General features: G+C 36.7%; 4 protein-coding genes and 1 non-coding gene across 5 annotated transcripts; 2 read left to right on the top strand and 3 right to left on the bottom strand.

The window, feature by feature from the left end:
• The first annotated feature begins 1,001 nt into the window (after window positions 1-1,001).
• Window positions 1,002-2,036, top strand: LOC132173992 (protein JINGUBANG-like). The gene has a single exon (XM_059585710.2). It carries the CDS (start codon window positions 1,002-1,004, stop codon window positions 2,034-2,036), a length of 1,035 nt encoding a protein of 344 aa, XP_059441693.2.
• A 7,108-nt stretch (window positions 2,037-9,144) lies between these two features.
• LOC132173991 (uncharacterized) lies at window positions 9,145-9,886 on the bottom strand. Its single transcript, XM_059585709.2, has one exon. The coding sequence runs from the start codon at window positions 9,871-9,873 to the stop codon at window positions 9,436-9,438; it is 438 nt and encodes a 145-aa protein (XP_059441692.2). The 5' UTR covers window positions 9,874-9,886; the 3' UTR covers window positions 9,145-9,435.
• A 117-nt stretch (window positions 9,887-10,003) lies between these two features.
• On the bottom strand, window positions 10,004-10,075 carry TRNAT-UGU (transfer RNA threonine (anticodon UGU)). The gene has a single exon. It is a non-coding gene; the product is annotated as a tRNA-Thr (tRNA).
• Window positions 10,076-11,083: 1,008 nt separating this feature from the next.
• On the top strand, window positions 11,084-13,050 carry LOC132176129 (centromere protein X). The gene is made up of 7 exons (XM_088514924.1): window positions 11,084-11,128; window positions 11,210-11,252; window positions 11,364-11,412; window positions 11,506-11,546; window positions 12,260-12,299; window positions 12,455-12,508; window positions 12,622-13,050. Exons 2-7 carry the CDS (start codon window positions 11,226-11,228, stop codon window positions 12,723-12,725), a joined length of 315 nt encoding a protein of 104 aa, XP_088371050.1. The 5' UTR covers window positions 11,084-11,128; window positions 11,210-11,225; the 3' UTR covers window positions 12,726-13,050.
• Window positions 13,051-15,988: 2,938 nt separating this feature from the next.
• SOBIR1 (Leucine-rich repeat protein kinase family protein) lies at window positions 15,989-18,167 on the bottom strand. Its single transcript, XM_059586392.2, has one exon. The coding sequence runs from the start codon at window positions 18,082-18,084 to the stop codon at window positions 16,186-16,188; it is 1,899 nt and encodes a 632-aa protein (XP_059442375.2). The 5' UTR covers window positions 18,085-18,167; the 3' UTR covers window positions 15,989-16,185.
• Between the last annotated feature and the right edge of the window lie 1,378 nt (window positions 18,168-19,545).

The raw sequence follows: 19,545 nt of genomic DNA on the forward strand, positions 1-19,545 counted from the left end.
ATTTTCAACCACCAATTTAATCATGTAATTGATAAAATATAAGCTATTATATCTGGACGTGATTATATTAGTATTTATTTATTGAAAGCCGTATAAAAAAGGTCTAGATTAAAAAATTGCAAATACTCTCTCAAATTCAAATTCAAAGAAGTCATATTCTGACTCAGTTCTATCAGGACATCTCCCCATTAAGGTATTAATGAAAATTCAAAATAGTTAATACTAACTAAGCATATATAAAGATTCTCCATTACAGAGATTCGAACTTACGCCCTAATACATTTCCTTACTACTTAAAAATTTTCTTAGACCATTAATTAAACCATCACCATGCATGTTCGGGACATGTTAATTTGTGGGATCAACGGATACTTATGTAACAACAATGAAGTGCATGGGTTACGACAAAGCTCATGAAAAACCCAAACATCATGAACTTGAAGAAAGTGCAAAAAGAGGGTCAGAGAATTAAAGTGGGGTGGAAAAGAAATCAAAGGTAGAACTGATCGAATCATGTCAATCAAATGGGCTACTTCAAACTTCCAGATCCAGTTCAACCAGGAGGAGTTCTGGCAGCTCGATCGCCGGCCCCTGATACCGCGACTTCATCGACTCCGACGAACCCATCGTCCTCATGATGATCTCCTGCCATGCACGCCATCTCCTCCATCAACAGTGCTAAAGACAAAGGAAGCTGCTGCTGGTCATTTTTTCAGAATTTTCCTTCATGTAAAAAATGAAAGAAGTCTAGAAAAGAACCAAAAAGTACTATTTCTCCAACCCCCAAACAAATAACTCGCGAGTATATATAATTAGAGAGAACCAAAAAGTATATTGATCACTTCTCCTATTATTGCCACAAACCAACGAGGCTCTGGCTCCCTCGACTATATTTAGCCGTGTACATCTTTTGATGAATAAAATAAACACAAACCCTTTACTATATATATATATATATATTCCCCCGCCTCCAACATATTTTCACCACTGAAATCTCCCAAATGCATACCACTCAAACCACATTATTGGCACCTCAAACCAACTCCCATATAAGCTGCTGCCTCGCGGTTCACGACAACCTCCTCTACGCCGCTTCCATCAACGCAGTCAACGTCTTCGATTTATCCAACTACACCCTCGTCGACGCGTTCAACGACGATCCCACTTCCGGCGCCGTCAAGTCCGTCGCATTCAACGCCACCTACGTCTTCACCGCTCACCAAGACTCCAAGATCCGCGTATGGCAAATGGCGGAGTCCAAAAAACACCGCCTCGTGTGCACGCTTCCCACCATCATGGACCGTTTTCGCCGTTCTCTTTTGCCGAAGAACTACGTTCAAGTCCAGCGGCAGAGGAAGCGGCTTTGGATTGAGCACTGCGACGCCATTTCGGGTCTCGCTGTTAACAAAGGGCTGATGTACTCGGTTTCTTGGGATAAAAGTTTTAAGATATGGAACGTGTCGAACCATCGGTGCTTGGAGTCTGTGAAAGAAGCCCATGAAGACGCCGTGAATGCCGTTGTCGTCTCTGAAAACGGCGCCGTTTACACTGCTTCGGCTGACGGGTGCATTAAGGTTTGGGAGAGAAACGACGGCGTGCGAAGGCACACTTTGGTGACGACCCTAGAGAAGCACAAATCCACCGTTAATGCGCTGGCTTTGAACGGTGATGGATGCCTGTTGTTTTCGGGTGGTTTTGACCGTCGGATCTTGGTTTGGGAGAGGGAAAACGGTGAAACTAACAACATGGTCTTCAGGGAGGCACTGTCGGGTCACACGGGGGCAATCCTATGCTTAATCAACGTCGACGATTTGTTAGCCAGTGGGTCATCTGATCGAACGGTGAGGATTTGGCAACACGGAAAGGACACTGGGTACCATTGTATGGTGGTGATGGAAGGACATGAAAAACCGGTTAAGTCGTTGGTGGCAGTTTCGGCAGGCGCTTCAAACGGGGTCGTTTCAGTTTGCAGCGGCAGTCTAGATGGAGAGATTAAGATTTGGGAGATTAAAAGAATAACAGTTCCTCAAACTTGACTACTTTGTGATTTAGTGGTTGAAATCACATGATTTCACATGTTGTATTTTGGTAATATTTTTCTCCGACATATATTGAAAGGTTCGTGCACTTCCAAGTTTTAAAATATGTACTGTTGAAATCATTATGTCAGGTTGATTTTTTGTTTCCTTCATGTTTGGAGGTTTGGTTGGTGACCACGTCTTATGAAGGGGAAGTTACTAGTTCGAATCATCCTCCTCTTGTGTGAACACATGATTTCACATGTTGTATTTTGTTAATATTTTTCTCCGACATATATTGAAAGGTTCGTGCACTTCCAAGTTTTAAAATATGTACTGTTGAAATCATTATGTCAGGTTGATTTTTTGTTTCCTTCATGTTTTGAGGTTTGGCTAGTGACCACGTCTTATGAAGGGGAAGTTACTAGTTCGAATCATCCTCCTCTTGTGTGAACATGTCAAAAAAAAAAAAAAGGTTTGGCCCTAAGCTCCATTATAACTCAAATAATTTTATACCCAAATCTTAAATATCCCAAATTTATCATGAGCAACAACTCAAATTAATCTGTTACTAAACAAATTAGGCATGAGCAATAGCTTTTATGAGAAATGTAAAAGAGATTTACACAACAAATCAGGCAGCAACATAGAAGCTGAAGCGGCATCATTACGACAAAATGTTGGATTCTATTTTGATAGGTATTTGACTTGAAAATAAAAATATATTAAGAAACAATTATTTTGTTTATTTTTTGTTAATACTTAAGGAATACTAATTATTGTACAAATTATAGAGTGTCATGTCAATTTTAAAGAAAATAATAGTACCACGAGCATTTTCTTTGTCTTAATGACTTTTGCGATGGGGACAAAATGTTATCGGTTGCTAGAAGTTATTATAACACAACAAAAAAAAAAAAAATGTAATGAAATTAATGAAATAAGCTTAATGCTGCAAATAACATTACAAATAACTCTCTTTTAAGTTGTGTATATATATACTTTCTTAAGCATTCGCATATAGTAGGAGAAACCTTTATATATTTTCATGGTGATCATGACGGCATGCTTTAGGAGACCCACGGCCACTACTATATTGCTTCATCGTTCTCACATGGTGACATGCTTTTATAGCTTGAAGAAGATCACTGTCTGGAAAGTGCTTTCCACCTGTATCATATATATATATATATATATAGGAGACTCTTCATTTGCTCATTTCAAAGCCCTCCCCTAAGATAATTGAGATCGAGGCCATGTTTGGGTTTTGTTTATTAATTTAGTAGCTTATAAATGACTTTTCAGGGAGATCCAAATGGGCTCCAGGTCATGGACATAACGAGATTCATGGAGTAGAGTCCCCACTTTAATATACATTCCATAAAAGTGGGAGCAATACAAACCTGAAATTAATTAAAGAAGTTTTGTCTTGTTTAAAAAAAAAAAAAAAAAAAAGTGTCCCATTTAACCACATTGAGTTGTCTGCAAGACTCATTGCGTGAGTGCTTACGATGTTTCAAATTAATTGTAACTCAGTCAAATTTGGACGAGCGTCTGCAATTTTCACTATTTAGATCTTTTTTGTGCGACTCATAGTTGATAGGTGTTATTATAGTCACAGTTAGTCTCCTGACTTACCCTTTTTTTTTTCTTTTTTTTTTTTTTTAAATTAATCCCTTGAAATTCCATGTTTCAAATGGAAAAGCACATTTGATGGTGCTGCTTCACATTTTTATACTTCTAAGGGCATATAATTAATTCCATTAGGTGGCCATGCACGTTTCTAATAATACAAATCGATGACAATGATTTTACAACTAGCAATCACTTAATTGGGTCCACCAATTAAATTAGTGACCATCTTAGGATTAATTATTTAAGATTTTGATTATGCATGAATATATATACCATGTGCAAGCTAGTGCACACATGAGTTGGTGGGTTTGAATAAAACTATATACCAAATGTTGATGCGAATTTTTGCAAGGTCGGATTGAGTGATGATCACCTTTTTTTTTTTGTAAGCTCTATGTTCCTTCTTACACAGGAGACACGAGTTGGTGGGTTTGAATAAAACTATACTAAATGTTGATGCAGATTTTTACACTGCCGAACTTAGCGAAAGAGCACCTTTTTTTTTTTTTTTTTTGAGCTCTATGACCCTTTTTATGCAGGAGTTGGTGGGTTTGAATAAAGCTATACACAAGATGTTCATTGCACGGTGACGATGAGCACCTTTTCTTTCTTCTTTTGGTGCTCTATGACCCTTCTTACTCAAGATTTTTTTGAGGTGGTCTCTAGAAGATGTTGCCTGGTTTTTTGCTGTGTAATGAGTACGTAGATGTGTACTAAGGTAACCGTTTGGTACGCGGAATGGCTATTCTATTAGAAAAAATGAATATTTTTTTATTAAGAAGTAGGTGTAATAGAATAGTCTTGGTGTTAGAGTATTTAATAAAGATCTAATACTTGGAAATTGGAATGTCCATATCCTCATGGGCAATGGGAATTGCTATTCTAAGGCTATTTCATTCCATATTTTTCTATTTTCAATAAAAACTATTCATTTTCCTAATTAAATAGTCATTATGCATACCAAATGTAACCTAAGGGTACGTTTGGTACGCGAAATAATTATTTCATAAGCCCCAAAACTTATTTCCTTTCCAAATGATCTGGAACCCACGTTCACTTAAGAAAAAAAAAAACCAATTTAAATCTAGTTATTTTTTGAACGGACCAAGTCATTTGGGAACAAGAATTTGGGAAAAAGAGTTTTGGGTCTATAGCATTTCCCCATTAGAAAAAATTAATAGCTTTTATTAGGTTTATAAGAAGACTGAATTAAAATTAATGATAAAATCCTTGTCATGTACTCTATAAACACTTGGAATATGAATTCTTCTCGAATTACTAGATTCTACTCTGATCCTTATTTTAAGGTCTAACATTAACCTATGTTTAACTCCTTCATAATCAAGAATTTCTTGAACATCAATCAACAAAAGGATTGGATTAACCATGCATGAAAACAGGTCGTTCTTTTAATTTGTTTTTTTTTTTTTTTTCTAATGACCGAAAACATGTATAATTAAGTTTTACGAGATATTCTGTATTACTACCTCCATGCACTAAGATCCATTTTTAACGTTAATTAATTACAATAATTTGTTTTCTCATTGTCAACGTACATTAGCTGTCTTTTATGCCATTCGAAGTTGGCAGCTAACATATATGCAGCAGAGAGCTGATTGCCGGTGCCCGGGGCTCCGTGGCATTATGGGATTTGCAGAAACACCGTGAATTTAGGCAATGATAGTTAAAGTTTCCTGAGATGGTATAATGCTATGATGAAAAAACAAAGGATTATAAAAAGCCTAGAAATATGAATCCCGGATTTCAATGAGATTTCACCTGACTGAATAAAGAAAACTGCATTACACACTTGATTTCTCTGGCACCCACCGATAATCTAGCTTAATTTGTCTAGCTGCCTAATAAAGAATTCATGCTATCTCACAAAAAATTATATGAATTGTGACCGTTTATTGTGTGAAAAGACTTGAAAAATGCTACATATTAAAATAGTGTTTTATGGTATATAAAAGTTTAGAATAAACAGTAGTCGTTTTGAAGAAGAAATATCTTTTCAAAAGTAAAGAATAAGCCTTTAGGAAAAAAAATCTTTTTGACGGCCTTAGTAACTTGCCACCTTTTCAACATGTAGCGTTTTTCAAGCCGTTCAATACAACAAACACCTAAATTCGCGTAATTTTAGAATTTACAATTTAAGTTTGAATCTTGAATAATCTGCGTCTCAGCCAAGCCGCAAATCTTGGTATCTTTCGTGTTCTTTGATGGTTATTAGAAGGTCCTCTAAATTTGGCTCATTCTAATGTTATCTATTTGCAATTTCACATCAAGATAGTTCAATTTTTCAATTTCAGCATGATGTAGTACAGCTCCCGGGAGAAAACTCTTTCCCGGGAGATGTAGTACAGCCCTTGGGAAAACCATTCCTGGGAGCTAATTCTCTCACCCGGAAATCAATTCCGGGAGAGAATTTTCTCTCTGCCCGGGATTCAATTCCGGGAGATAATTTTCTCTCAACCCGGAACTCAGTTCCGGAAAAACATTCTCTCTCAACTTGGACTACTTGTCTCCCGAGCTCAATTACTGTTGATCCGAGACAACTTGTTTCTCGGGATTCACAATTCTGACACCTGACACAAAATTTGCTAAGCGCCGAAAAGAATCTTATCAGAGCCACAATATCAGATGGACAGTGATGTCAGAGCCGTAGCAGTGGGCAAGAGTGTCAAAGCTGGGAAGGCCGCAAATTTTGTCATTAGTGCAATGAATAATTAGAGCCACAAAGCATGTCAGATCTATCAACCAAAAATGAGTTTATTTTGGGCTATTCATATTAAGGCCGTAATTTGGGATAAAATAATTTATATTATTTTATTATGTTTTTTTCATGTTAGAATATTTTTATTGCTGTTCTTTTCTTATAAATAGGAACATTTCAAAAACAATTCCTACTTTTATCAATCAAATATATCTGAGAATTCTCTCAAAACTTTTCTTTGTGGAGAACTTATCTTACAATCTGAAGATTGTGTTGTGTGTGAATCTGTGAATTGAGCGCTGTTTATCAGGTCAGAAGACGCAGAAGCTCCTAACCTTTTAGTTACCAAGTCTTCCGCTATGTCACACCACATCAAGAATTGCCCACCACGCCCAAACCACCCATATACTTTCATGGTTATTCAATTTTTTTTATCGAAATTATACTAGTTTTCACATCCAGAGCTAAAAAATTGAATATAGATTCTTGAAGATGGGTACAGTAGTTGGCAGATTCAAAAAGAATGCTGTCTCTTTTGAAATCCCATGAAAGCTGGGGGGTCGCTGTGCAAAACAACAGGCATTGAAGTCACCTGCTTCATATCCATATATGGAAAGATAAATGGCTAGCAATTAATTGTTATGGGATTTCAATCATTCTAATGGGAGGTGAGCCGCTCCCATAGAAAACACAAAAGAATTTGTTGTGCATTTATAAATGTAAACCAGACTAGATTCTGAAGCAGTCCTTTGTGATGCATCAATGAAGCATAGAAAACAGACATGCAAAAGGTCTAAAGTGAACTCAAAGGAGGCATCCACTAACTGTGAGCTTTACTTCTGCTATTATAAACATACATTTCAAATTTGGTTTCACCAACCTTTGTGAAATGAGCAAGTGAACACGAATTTTTGAGCAAGTTACTCCACAATCTAGATTGACAGATGAAAAAACTACAGTGTAAACGTGATTTTGGAAGCAAAAATAGCATGGTTACTAAAGAACAACGTTAAAGAAGAGAAGGGAGACAGAAGCTGACAATGTGGGAGTTTCATATACAAGGAAACCAAATGACTCCCTTCAGACATGATTTTTGAAAGGTCAAGTATGCCCTTTACCCTGCCAAACTCTTTCTTGGAACGCATGAAAAGCACCACTGCTCAAAAATCATTCTAGTTCCACCCATGTTAATGAAAATGATGACTTATAGCACTGCACAGACTGAAAAACTATGCATGCTGAAAATTGAGGCAATACAATATAACAATACTTTGTGGCACAGTCTTAAAATGATGATGAACTCTGCACATGATATCGCCAAAAGTAATTCTTATAAAAGTTTTAAGTCCATGACATTGCCCAAGCGAAAAGTTATCACAAGCACGCAATCAACCTCATTATAGATTAACTGTGCATCAACATTTTCCCGTTTAAGTGGCAACACATAAAGTCAAACCATACATAACTTAACAATTTGGGTGCATGTAACCCAAACCGTCTATCATCTCTTAACTAAAAATGCACATTCAAGTCTCGGGCAGCTCAATTGACTGGAGATCACGCCTTATGAAGTGAAAATCACTAGTTTGAATCTCCCTCCCCCTCTTTCCCTCCCTTTGTGTGGACATGTCAAAAACAAAAAACAAAAAAACTCCACATTCAACTAAAATCATAGGCTAACATTTCTTCCATTGATACCTTAAGTCACTTCCATTTAGGTGTTCTCCCGCCCATAAAACTAACTCTTCTAGCCAGAATTATATCAATCCTCCTCGGTGAAGTCAGTAGTCTTAGTTGCGGATAGAGACATCTCCAAGCCAACTCAACCGAATTATAAGATCAAGATCAGCCTAATTGTTGAAGATATCAAGTCTGATAAGGATAAAGATCAGAATAGTCGAAGTGATAGATAATCTCCTACTTCTCTGTATAGAACTTATCGTGCATAGAGTTTATCATGTATAGAGTTTTACTTGCTTACATTCTGTATTCATACCAGTCTCTTTGTAACAAATTACTGTATAAATAGAAAGCCTTTACCAACGTTGAGGTAAGGCAGCAACAACAAATACATTCTTAACTTCTATATGGTATCAGAAGTTCCACCACCCACTACCAAACACCTCTCAACTAATTCTTGCTCATTGTACCCAAGACTGGTGCTACATCTGCTATATCACAAATGCATTATGCATATATAATTTTTTTAAATAAGAATACCTTTCTTGCCCTGTCAATTGTCCTCTCAACATCCTTTTTTAGTTATGTGCATTAGATTGACAAGTTGTTCAGCAATGTGCACATATATATTCTCTTACAGGGAAGCACGGCTGCCAATATTTTGTAGGAGATATTAGAGAACCATATAATAACAATATTAAGACAGATAAAATATGCAAAAGAGGGAATTCCAATTCAGTTTCTTCGTTCTTGGCTCAAGAAAAAAACAACAAAAAAGTGATATTTCTAACAAGCAGGTTGTATTGTGTTCAGTCGTTCCTCATTAGTCATTTCTGCAGCTATTCTAATTTAAAATTCATAAGCAAAAGTAACTCTTACAAATTTGCTATGCTAAATGACATGCATTGATGCTGACATACAGTCATACACAATACAAACAGTACTTTAAACAGACAGTCTCAAGTTGGGTTAAAGAAGAAGGCTTGTGGTACATAGATGGCCAACCTATAGCAGGTCACACCCTGTGTACATTACATGTAACAAGGAATTACCTTCATACACATTTACACTGCCTATCAGTAAAAAGGCTCAAAATAATATGCAAACGCAATCCGATGCGCTTTTTGAGGTAGACTACAATTTTATCAGCAACGATTCAATTCACAGACTTCCCTGCGAATATGCCAAAAACTTTAATTAAACAAAGAAAGTGAAAAAGAAAGCAATTTTCAGATGTTAACACTAAAATGTTAGCTCCCAATGGTAAATTCCATAATTCCCAAATGGAAGAAGAAAAAAAAAAAATTAACAATTCCATTCCAAATCTCTAAAGAGACTGGCGCAATATATCTCAAAAATCCATCCTCATTAGTCATTCCTAACCGATCATGCCCTAGCCTTGCGACGAAGGCGCTTCCTGAGCTTCTTGTACTTATGCTTGTTCATCTTCTTCTTCCTCTTCTTCTTCACACTGTCAGCCCAAACCCTCCTCGCATCATCATCATCGGGTTCGACCTCCTGGGCCTCGAGCACCCCAAAACGCTCAAACCCAGTGGAGGAAACGGGATTTAAGCAATACCCGAATGGGAAACTGGGGAAGAATCGTATTGTTTGAACGGCATCCACCTTTGCTCTGCCATTGGGACCCAAAAGAGGAACTGGATCGTTCGCATATTCTTCTGGTTGTTTCGTTGTGTCGAGAGGGGTTTGGTGGGGGATAAATGAGGGTATGGGTTTTGGAAATAGTGGGGTGTTGAGGGTTGTGATGAAGATGGTTCTTATGGAGGGAGTGCTTTTAGTGAGTTTGTGTACAAGGCTCGCCATTTTTGGGCACAGAATACAGATGAAGCAAAATGCTATTCTGGGACTCTCGTTTGGAATTCGACATTTAGAAACGCTCTGACACTTAGAACGGCGTCGTTTCACTTGGGGAAAAAGACAGGTAAAATGCAATTGCCCCCATGCAGGATCGAACTACAGACCTTCAGTTTACAAGACTGACGCTCTACCACTGAGCTATAGGGGCCACTTGCGTTAATACAGTGCGTATAATAAAGTATTATACTAAATGTATTAGTTATATCTAGGAATAAAAAACCTGACTAGTGACAAAAGGCTACTTATTCTCCTATAGTCCTATATATAGAGTGATTGATATGCACGTTCAAGAAAATTTTCTTTAACTACTTCAATAATAAACTAAACTTTTCATGACGTTAAAGTAAATAAAATTTGACAGTAAATGAACATCTGCTCATATAAATTATACTTGAACTTAGTTTTTAAAAGTAGAAATTCGCTTGTGAAAGTAGAAAGTTGTTCAATTATTAAATAAGATGTACTTAAATAAGCTCGACTCTATTCAATTATGTGAGCCTTGTTCGTATAAAGTTCGAGTCGACTTGTCACATATTTGTTTAACAAACTTTTTATACGATGCAAATAGGTACAACCAAATTTTGCAATTTCTTTTGGGAATAAATGCATTTTTAGTCCATTTGGTTTGAGATTTTAGCAAACAACTTCCTAAGTTTAATAATAAAAAAAAAAGAATAATCACTCTTATGGTAAGAAAAATAAAATAAAAAAATAAATCCTACCATCATTTTGACATAAACTACTATGCATATAAGCTCTAATTATAGTGTGACACATGTCACTTACCATAAAAAAAGTGAAAAATTTAACATGAAGAGGTTCAAATAGTCTAGCTTGCCAATCAATGTATTTCGCTTTTCATACATATTTTTATAATGTTTTATGTATTGTAATTTGTAAGTGACACATGTCATTATGACTAGTGTTGATATAACACATTAATGGATTATGTCAAATTATTTAATAACACGAATAATGTTAGAAGGAGAATTCTTGTCTTTTTTATGTCATCTTAAACGTGATGTGTCTTTTAAAATAATTATTGAATTTAAGATGATTATTATTAAATTTTGGTATATTAGTAATATTTAAAACGACAAAATTTTTTTAAAAAAAATTAAAGAATTCTCTGAAGCATTAGTCGAATGACATGTGTTTACCTTGAGTTCGCGCGCAAGGATTGGAACGAAAAGACGAAAACGTAAGCCTCAGAGATTGAGTCCAACTCTCAGGGCATTTTTCAAAATTCTCTCTCAATAAGATCTTTCTATCATCTTTGTAGCTCGTTCTAGCTTCTAATGGAGGACGAGACCACCTTCGATCCTGTACAAACCCTAATTCTTTCACCTATTATTTCATTTCCATGTTTAAATTTCAGTACAAATTTGTGTGTCTGACTCTTTTTGTTTGGTTTATAAATTTTGGTGTACGCTCAGGATCTGATTCATGCCATTTTCAAGCTCGTGTGGACCAGAAGAGCCCTCGGTTTCAGACTCTCATCTCTTTTTTTTTTTTTTGGTTTTTTGGTCTCTTTTAACTCTCTTTGAATCTTATTCGGTTCTTCGTGTCCATTTGCAGAGCGACAAAAAAACGAAGGCGCCGATGCTTTGGATTTCCAGGTATATTATTCCTTCTCAGTTTCTCACATTGTGTTTTAATCTTTCAATTTGATTTCGAATTCCGATGATTTCTATGGGCAACTAAAATTCGCAGCTGAAGATTGCATTTTCTCTTATTGTTCAATGTCTTTTTATGCAAATTTTCAGGTTAAGAATTGTGTCATTATTTGGGAGATTCACTTTGGGGAATCTTGTAAATGGGGCTATGATATAACATGTTGGAATACTTTTCAACTCACGAAGCTTGACTTTACGGGTTTGAATCCAATTATATTATATTAACCACGTATACTTATACAAATTTCCAATTTGAGACTTAATCTTTGTTTCGCCCATATATATATTCCACAGTCGCTTTCATTCAAATATCATTTACGGCTACAGTTATTTTTTTTAGAAGTATTTGCAAATTACAATTGAGAGAAAAAAAAAAAAAAAAGGAGGAAATTTTGTGTTAAAGGCCACCAAAGGGTTGCTAGAATGAGTCAGGTTGACACTTGTGTTAAAAATGGTGGGTAAAAGTTAAATTCTAAAGTAGAAATTATTTTGGTGCCTTAGAGAGAAATAATGTTAATATAAAGCTCTACCAGCTTCTCTAATTGAAGCATCTAATATTTAATCTAAAGTACATTCTCTAGTTCCAGCTAAGTTCTTGCACCTAAAGCTCTTGTTTGGCTTCTGAATTGTGAAGTTGTGTCTGTTTCGTTGGTTAGGTAGGCGCTGGAACATCCAAGAAGAATCGGCCGACTTACGGTATCTTACATCATAAATTACTTCATTCTATTGGTGGTTTTTTTGGCATTTTTAATGGATGGAGCTTGTTGTTCATTGTGCATTAATGTGTAGGTTTAATTGTTACTGACATCATTTAAATTCTTGTTCTTTTCTTTTGAACTTTCTTCATGCAGCCAATGCAAATGCACTAAAGCTGAGTTGTGAACTTCTCCGTGTCTTTATCACAGGTGGTGTATCAAACTGAATTGAGAACTTAATGCTTAGTTAAGACTATGGATGTGGTTTAGTTTGCATTTCTATTTTCCAACATTTTCTTACAAAACCCTTTACCTTGAAGCAGAGGCCGTGCAGCGTGCTGCTACAATTGCTGAAGCTGAGGGTGTTAGTAAAATTGAAGCAACTCACTTGGAGAGGATTCTCCCGCAGTTACTTCTGGATTTTTAAGGTATTCCAGAGCATATAGCAGCATCTGTCATTTTCACATAAATGTTGGACTGATACTTGAGCAAGTGTCGTAGCGGTATCCTGGCTAGCTGTGACTCGTATGTCCATACAGCGACTATCGATTCCAATACATCCATATGGGTTTTATTCTGTTTGCTGCTTCCTAACCTGTTCTGATATTGCAGACTATAACTAGTGACTTTGTAAAAGACAAATCAATTTGAGACTGAAATGTAATACTTGAATACTAAATAATCACCTGATGCATTCCGTTTGTCACATGAAATAGATGGAGAACTGGCTAAATATCATATTGAATTTTTTAGAGTATCATTATATTCAATTTGATATACTTTTTAATCCACATTGATTCAGCATCCACCAAACAAATTATGGTATGTGCTCCTATATTTTCATCCAGGAGTCATGATTGTTCCCACTGTGCATGAGTTCGAGTTATAATTACTTGACTACTGGTACAGATATATGTATCTCGATCAGTGGTATTTGCCAGCATACTTTGTAGAGTTAAAATGGTTCCTCTGAGTTGGCATTACTTTGTCAGGTAAGAGACTGGCAGTTTTGTCCGTTATCCGACAGGTTAATGCAGTTTGGATGCCCAGCAAAACAAAAAAAAGAAATGCTGGCCAGATTGGACTAACGCTGGTCAAGTTGAGCCTGGTTTAAAGCAACCTATATCTGTACAGTATATTTTTTTGATGTATATATCTTTACAGTAAATATATAGGTTGTAAGGTTCTTTTGGGTGGTTTCTTTGAGGTAATATCGCGTCCTTGAGGATAGCTTCCCTTGAATTTGATTGTGCTCTTGTACACAGTTAATTTGATTGTACAAACAAAACTTTCCTATTCAATATAGCACTCAGTCCACATGAATGAAGAGAGGAAGTGTACAAAATTATTAGAGGATATGAAGTGAAATCTGAAAGCTGAGACATCAGAGATACTGAGGATATTATATAGCATCTATTAATTCTAGAAGACTCTTACAGTTCATGCTCACTTGCTTGGAAATTGAGATCAACAGTTTTCTAAACCTTTTGGAGGTTTGCCTCAATTCACCAATGTTTTGCGCCTTATTATCTCTTCTCATGAGCAATATGCCTTGTGTGATCATTTTTTATTGTGATCAAGATTGAATATACTGTATTATATTTCACTTCAATAACTATGTTTCTTTTATGTTCTTTGCTAAAAGTATATTCAAGCATCCCTTTCAATTAAATTCGTTCTCATTAATATCAATCAACCAAACAGGGGTAGGGACTGCCATTTGTAGCATTCAGTTGTCTGCATAAGCTCATTTCTAATGTATTAGTAACAAAAGTGATGATTTGTCTTTCCTTTCTATACTTGATTATTTGACTAGTATTCCAGTGAAAGGGGTAATAGAAGTGGCCTGCTATGGTCCTCAAATGATAGCTCAATTGGCTAGAGACTACACCTCGTGAAATGGAGGTCACTAGACCGAATCCTTCTCTCCCATTTCCCTCTTATTTTGTGGACATGTCGAAAAAAAAAAGTGGCCTGCTATGAACATACTGAATTATTGGTTTCTCATTCATATTGATAAAGCTAGTAGCTCATCATATTGTTTTTTATGATCCTCCATAAAATATGAATTTGCAGTGCTAGATATTTCATATTTGTAGATGGCCCTCAAATCTTTGTAATTTGGTAATTAAGATATCATTCATGGGCCTAGAATGATTGTACCTCTAATTACTTAGAAATAGAGTTTCCATAATAATCGATGCAGAAGTCAATATTCAACAGGGCTGACCTTTACTCAGGAATCTGAATGAGGGGTAAGTTTACTTGGTCTATTTTTTTTTTTTTTTACCAAGTCTGCAGAACTGAAAACGTTTATTTTATAATCTGAATCATTAGTCTTTTTCTATTCGGTTAAACAAGTGAACCTTCAGATAAATTCTGTCATCTGCTTGCCTGATAGAAAAAGAGGATATTTAATGTTTTGTTCACACAATGTTGGTGGATGACTAACAGAAGTGTTGACTTATGTTTTGTAATATGTGCCTAAATACATGTAGAATATGAAGAGATAAAAAAACACATGTAGAATACTAAATATTGTCATTAGGAGTAGAAGGAAGCTAGCCTAGCTAGGCCTTCCTTTACTGGTATTCATACTGCTTATAATACTCACTCCATGATTGAGAATGATGGAAAGTTGAACCAGACTCTTTTGAAAGCAAAGGTGAAAAGACTGAAGAGGATAAAGTAATGTGTAACGTTATTGGTTATTTCAAAGATAGCACTTTGTTTGTTTCATTAAAAAAAAAAAAAAATCAAAGGCAGAGCACTTACAAGGGACTTTCATTTTCTTCAAATGTTTTAATTGCTTCTAGAAGGAATATTTTAGCCTTCCCTAAATGCCTTTTGCCAGATCTTTTGTTGGTACCGCACTACCACCTTCGAGTGAATTTAGGGTTGGGAAAAACATAATTATTCTAAGACGTGCCCAATATTGGTCCAAGATTTTTGTGGGAGTTTGTGTTTGCGGATACACTTCTTATGCCATGGTTATTTTGGAGTAAAATTTTTGTAATTGGGAGTTAGAATAACCCCTTGCTAATCTGTCGAATTGATATATTTCTAAAAGAGAAATGTTATGTACATTTTCAAATGCTTATTCTCAAGTTTCGGGTGCACACGATGTAGCAAAGAAAATTAAATTTGGATTTAAAATCTAATAGTGATTTATCTAAAATCAAATGGTGATTTTACTGCCACGCTAGAGAATATGCACTTGATATTAAACATTAATAAAAATCTGCTTGCGTTAAGGATTTATCTTAATATTTGTACCTTTTCGGTTTATGTACCATTTCGTTGAAGTATGACTTAAACCTAATTGAGCTGCAAAACTTTTTTAATGATACATCGACCAGACATTTATCAAATAAATATAGTTGCTTCTGACATCTTAGTTAACTGGAAATTTTTAAATATGGCATGTAGAAACTTGGTATTTGTCATCTTTTCAAATTTCTGCCATATATATATATTAAAAATTTTATTAATAAGAAATAAACATTAGAATTATACTTCTTTGTTCACTTAGTCCCTAGTGCTTCTGATGTCAAGGTTCATAGCTTAGCAACTATTTTTCCCGTTAGGTTTATCACAATTATCAGATTCTCAAGCTATTTATAATTTTTCCCGTTGCATCCCAAGAGAAACAAGTGGAATCATTTCAAGCGAAGATTTTTGAGAGCAAAAAAAGACAAAGAAAATGTAAATATGATACCTTCAGTTTATGAGCAATAGGCTTAACCAAATGCAGCACACAACATACAACAGTTTCCTTAATGGCTATTATACATCATGATCATAGACATGTAATTGATCTACTTAAAACATATATTGCTGGTCACTTGCATGATTATTGTTCCCTTCATTCTGAAACACATGTATCCTTAATGCTTGATTTGAGACAGCATGCACCTAACGTCCTTGCTGTTAGGCCTTTGCTTTGGGTCCTCCAAGGTACAGAAGCAAGCAATCTTCAAGACCAAGAGCATTTGCTCCTCAAACCCATTCCCCAAAAGCTTTTCATCAATCGCTTGTCTGGGATTCTCCGATGTCATCACATTCCTCATCCATTTCACCAAGCTCATCTCGTTGGTATCCTGGAAGAAGTTATCGGATGGGAGCTTTCCTATCACCAGAACCCCCAGCATCACCCCGAAGCTGTAGATGTCACACTTGTCGGTGAACTTCAGCGTTTGGTGGTACTCTGGCGCTATGTAACCCACCGTTCCGGCCACGTTGGAAGTCGAGATATGCGTGTGAGCATCAGGCATGGCTTTTGCAAGCCCAAAATCAGCAATTCGAGCTTCCATGTCGTCATCCAGGAGAATATTCCCAGGCTTGAGATCTCGATGAATTATACGCGGGGTGTGGTTCATGTGAAGATATTCAAGCCCTGCAGCAACTCCTATTGCAACCCTGAGCCGGGCAAACCAATCGAAGTCTCTATTGCCTTCCGAGACCTCATTCAACAAGTCTTGTAAACTGCCATTCTTCATGAATTCATACACAAGGTAATGGCAGTCCGGCCGGCTCAGATGGGCTAACAGAGGAAGAAGATTCCGGTGCCTAATTTGACCCACGGTGTTAATCTCCGAACGAATTTGACGCATTTTCTTGTTTAGAACCTTGCTGTCTTCCTCGGTCAATTCTGCTGCATCCTTTGGAGGTTGAACTATCTTCTTTATGGCAATCATTTTGCCATTGCTTCCAGGCAATTCAGCCTTGTAAACCTTGCCACACCCACCTTGTCCTATGATTTGCAACGTAGCCATTTGATCGTCGTTCTCCAAGAAAGCCAAGTCCTCTGCTTTTTTGATCAAAGGACTGAAGATTGAAGGGCCCGATTCCTTCCCTCCACCTTTTACAACAGCCCAGATCAGCTTAAACAGCAAGGAAAATATGAGCCCGGATATGGTTCCTGCCATTGCTCCGGCAAGGAATCCGAGTATCCACCCAGCTAGCTTCCTCTTACTGTTTTTATGTTTGTGAGGTTGGTGCACCGGAGAAGGAGCTGGAGCAACAGAAGTAGCAGAAGTAGCAGTTCTATTTGCAGGTGGTGAAACTGCTGATGCGTTGCTTCCTCCAGGTGAATTCTCAGCCAAAATGTAACGTTTTGGAACATCGGATGCCGAGTATGAGAGCCTGTCCATCAATGGGGCTGAGCCTTCAAGAAATTGATTTCCAGAGAAGTTGAAAAATCTGAGATTACGGAAAGAACGAATGGATGGCGGAATTTTCCCAGTAAATAGATTGTCTGCAAGAGAGAGATTTTCCAAGTTGGGAAAATACTTCAAGAAACCCAAGTCCCCGGAAAATCTATTGGAAGCAAGATCAAGGACTCGAAGGCGTATAAGCGAGGATAATTCACTTGGGATTTCCCCTGAAAACTGGTTGCCTTGGAGGTTGAGAATTTCCAGTTTCCGACAGTCAACGATTTGGGATGGTACTTGGTCAACGAGTTGGTTGTTAGGAACAGAGAGCTCTTTGAGCTCAGAGAGCCGCCCGATCGCCGGGGACAGGAACCCAGTGAGCCGCTGGGATTTAAAGACGAGTCTAGTAACTCTGAGCTCATAGGAGTTGTTGTTTGAGAGTCTCCTCTCACAGGATACGCCGGCGGCCATGCAAGGTTTGGTAGAGAGGTAAGGCTGGTGACCGTTGAGGCCCAAGTCTTTTTGAATGATGGAGAGGGCTTTGAGATCGGAAGGGTTGAGAATTAATCTCCCCTGAGTGAAGAGGAAGAGGGAGAAGAGAGTGAGGAGGGAGAGGTGGGGAAAAGTCGCCATTTTCCGTCAAGGTGTGTCGGTCGGCGTGAGAGGCCTCCCTTGGTGGATGGTGGGTGGGGTGGGTGTCTTGAGGAGTTCAATGGCTCATGTTGGGTGGTCGTTTTGTTTACTTTATAGGAAAGTAGGCGCCCCCGCCTTGTGGAAATTTTGTGGAAATTAAAAAATATTTTTATAAAATAAAAGAAAAGCAAACAAATAAATAAACCCGCGGGGCACATAGTACTGAAAATGTGTATCTTTCTTTTTAATTTTTAATTTTTTTAAAAAAATTATTTTATGTTTTAATTTTTTTTTTTTTTTTTTTTAAGTTTTGGGTTTTGAGAATAATTTTGTAATTTGTTTTGAAAAATGTATTATTGGTTGAGTCTTCATCTTAAAACCCATTTGATAAACTAGTTTTGAGAAGAGTTTTTAGCGTTTAAAAAGTGCAACGAGTCCTTTATTTTTAGTTGCTTGGCGATATTTGCCCATTACATTTATCAAATTAACGAGATGTTTCCACTTTGTGTGCTATTTTCTGATGAGCAAGACCGGGGATTGAAAGATGACAATGGTGTCCTAACAACTCAAGTATGCTGCATTTTTTAATCAATCACCATCATCATTTTAAAATAACACTTATTTGACTATTCCAAATTTACATTACACTATTCTTTAATGGCTTTATTATTCTCTTAGTCAAGGCTGTCGATTGTGTTTAGTGTGACAGATTTGTGTTGGATCGATTTACAGTACAATTAAATTAAATTAAACATATCAAATATCTTAACTATGACCTGACCCGACCCGACTCTCATAACATGTTTAATAAGCAAATCACATCAAGTTGACCCGACTGGATCCGCCCCCTTTTTCACTATTGCTTATGGGGAAAAAACATCACTATTGGTTTTGGCAAGCAAGACCCATTCAACACGCATAGGATTTTTTAAAAAAAAAAAAAAAGAAGAAGAAAAACACTCATAGTCAAATCCATTAAGCACGCAAATGTCCGTCGCTTGGACGCGTTTTTAGTGGATATTGAAGCTTCTGAGAAGACTTCGAGTCAACCCCCCCTTTAGAGATGAGAGTCAAGTCTACAAACGCCATTCAAGTCTTTGAGCCATTTTGGGCCGTTGGATCATATCATAATCGAACGGCTTGATATTGACAGAAAGTGAGAGCCTCCATCCAGCTAATTGCTTGGCTGCTGCCCTTTTCTAAACGCCGGATTCAATAATTGCAATGGAAATTCCGGCTTCCCCAATTAATTGATTCATTGAATATTCTCCATTTTAGATGAATTTCGGATTTCGGTTCCTATTTTATGGATCTTATCCACTCTTCTTTTTCTTCAAATTAATAATTGAAGAAAAACAAAAAGAAATTATAAATTATTTTCTTACAAATGAAATTATGTTATGTTCAATTAAGAATGGCGAACAAAAGGTTTGGAATAAGGCAAAGCCGCCCTTCATTCTT

Source organism: Corylus avellana, chromosome 3 (genome assembly GCF_965113065.1).
Source record: "Corylus avellana chromosome 3, dhCorAvel1.hap1.2, whole genome shotgun sequence".
NCBI lineage: Eukaryota > Viridiplantae > Streptophyta > Magnoliopsida > Fagales > Betulaceae > Corylus > Corylus avellana.

Coding starts and splice junctions, on each gene's coding strand:
- LOC132173992 (XM_059585710.2), top strand. CDS start 1,002: ATGCATACCACTCAAACCACATTATTGGCACCTCAAACCAACTCCCAT.
- LOC132173991 (XM_059585709.2), bottom strand. CDS start 9,873: ATGGCGAGCCTTGTACACAAACTCACTAAAAGCACTCCCTCCATAAGA.
- LOC132176129 (XM_088514924.1), top strand. CDS start 11,226: ATGGAGGACGAGACCACCTTCGATCCT. Junction 11,413..11,505: donor GTGGACCAGAAGAGCCCTCG/GTTTCAGACTCT, acceptor GTCCATTTGCAG/AGCGACAAAAAAACGAAGGC. Junction 12,300..12,454: donor GAAGAATCGGCCGACTTACG/GTATCTTACATC, acceptor TTCTTCATGCAG/CCAATGCAAATGCACTAAAG.
- SOBIR1 (XM_059586392.2), bottom strand. CDS start 18,084: ATGGCGACTTTTCCCCACCTCTCCCTCCTCACTCTCTTCTCCCTCTTC.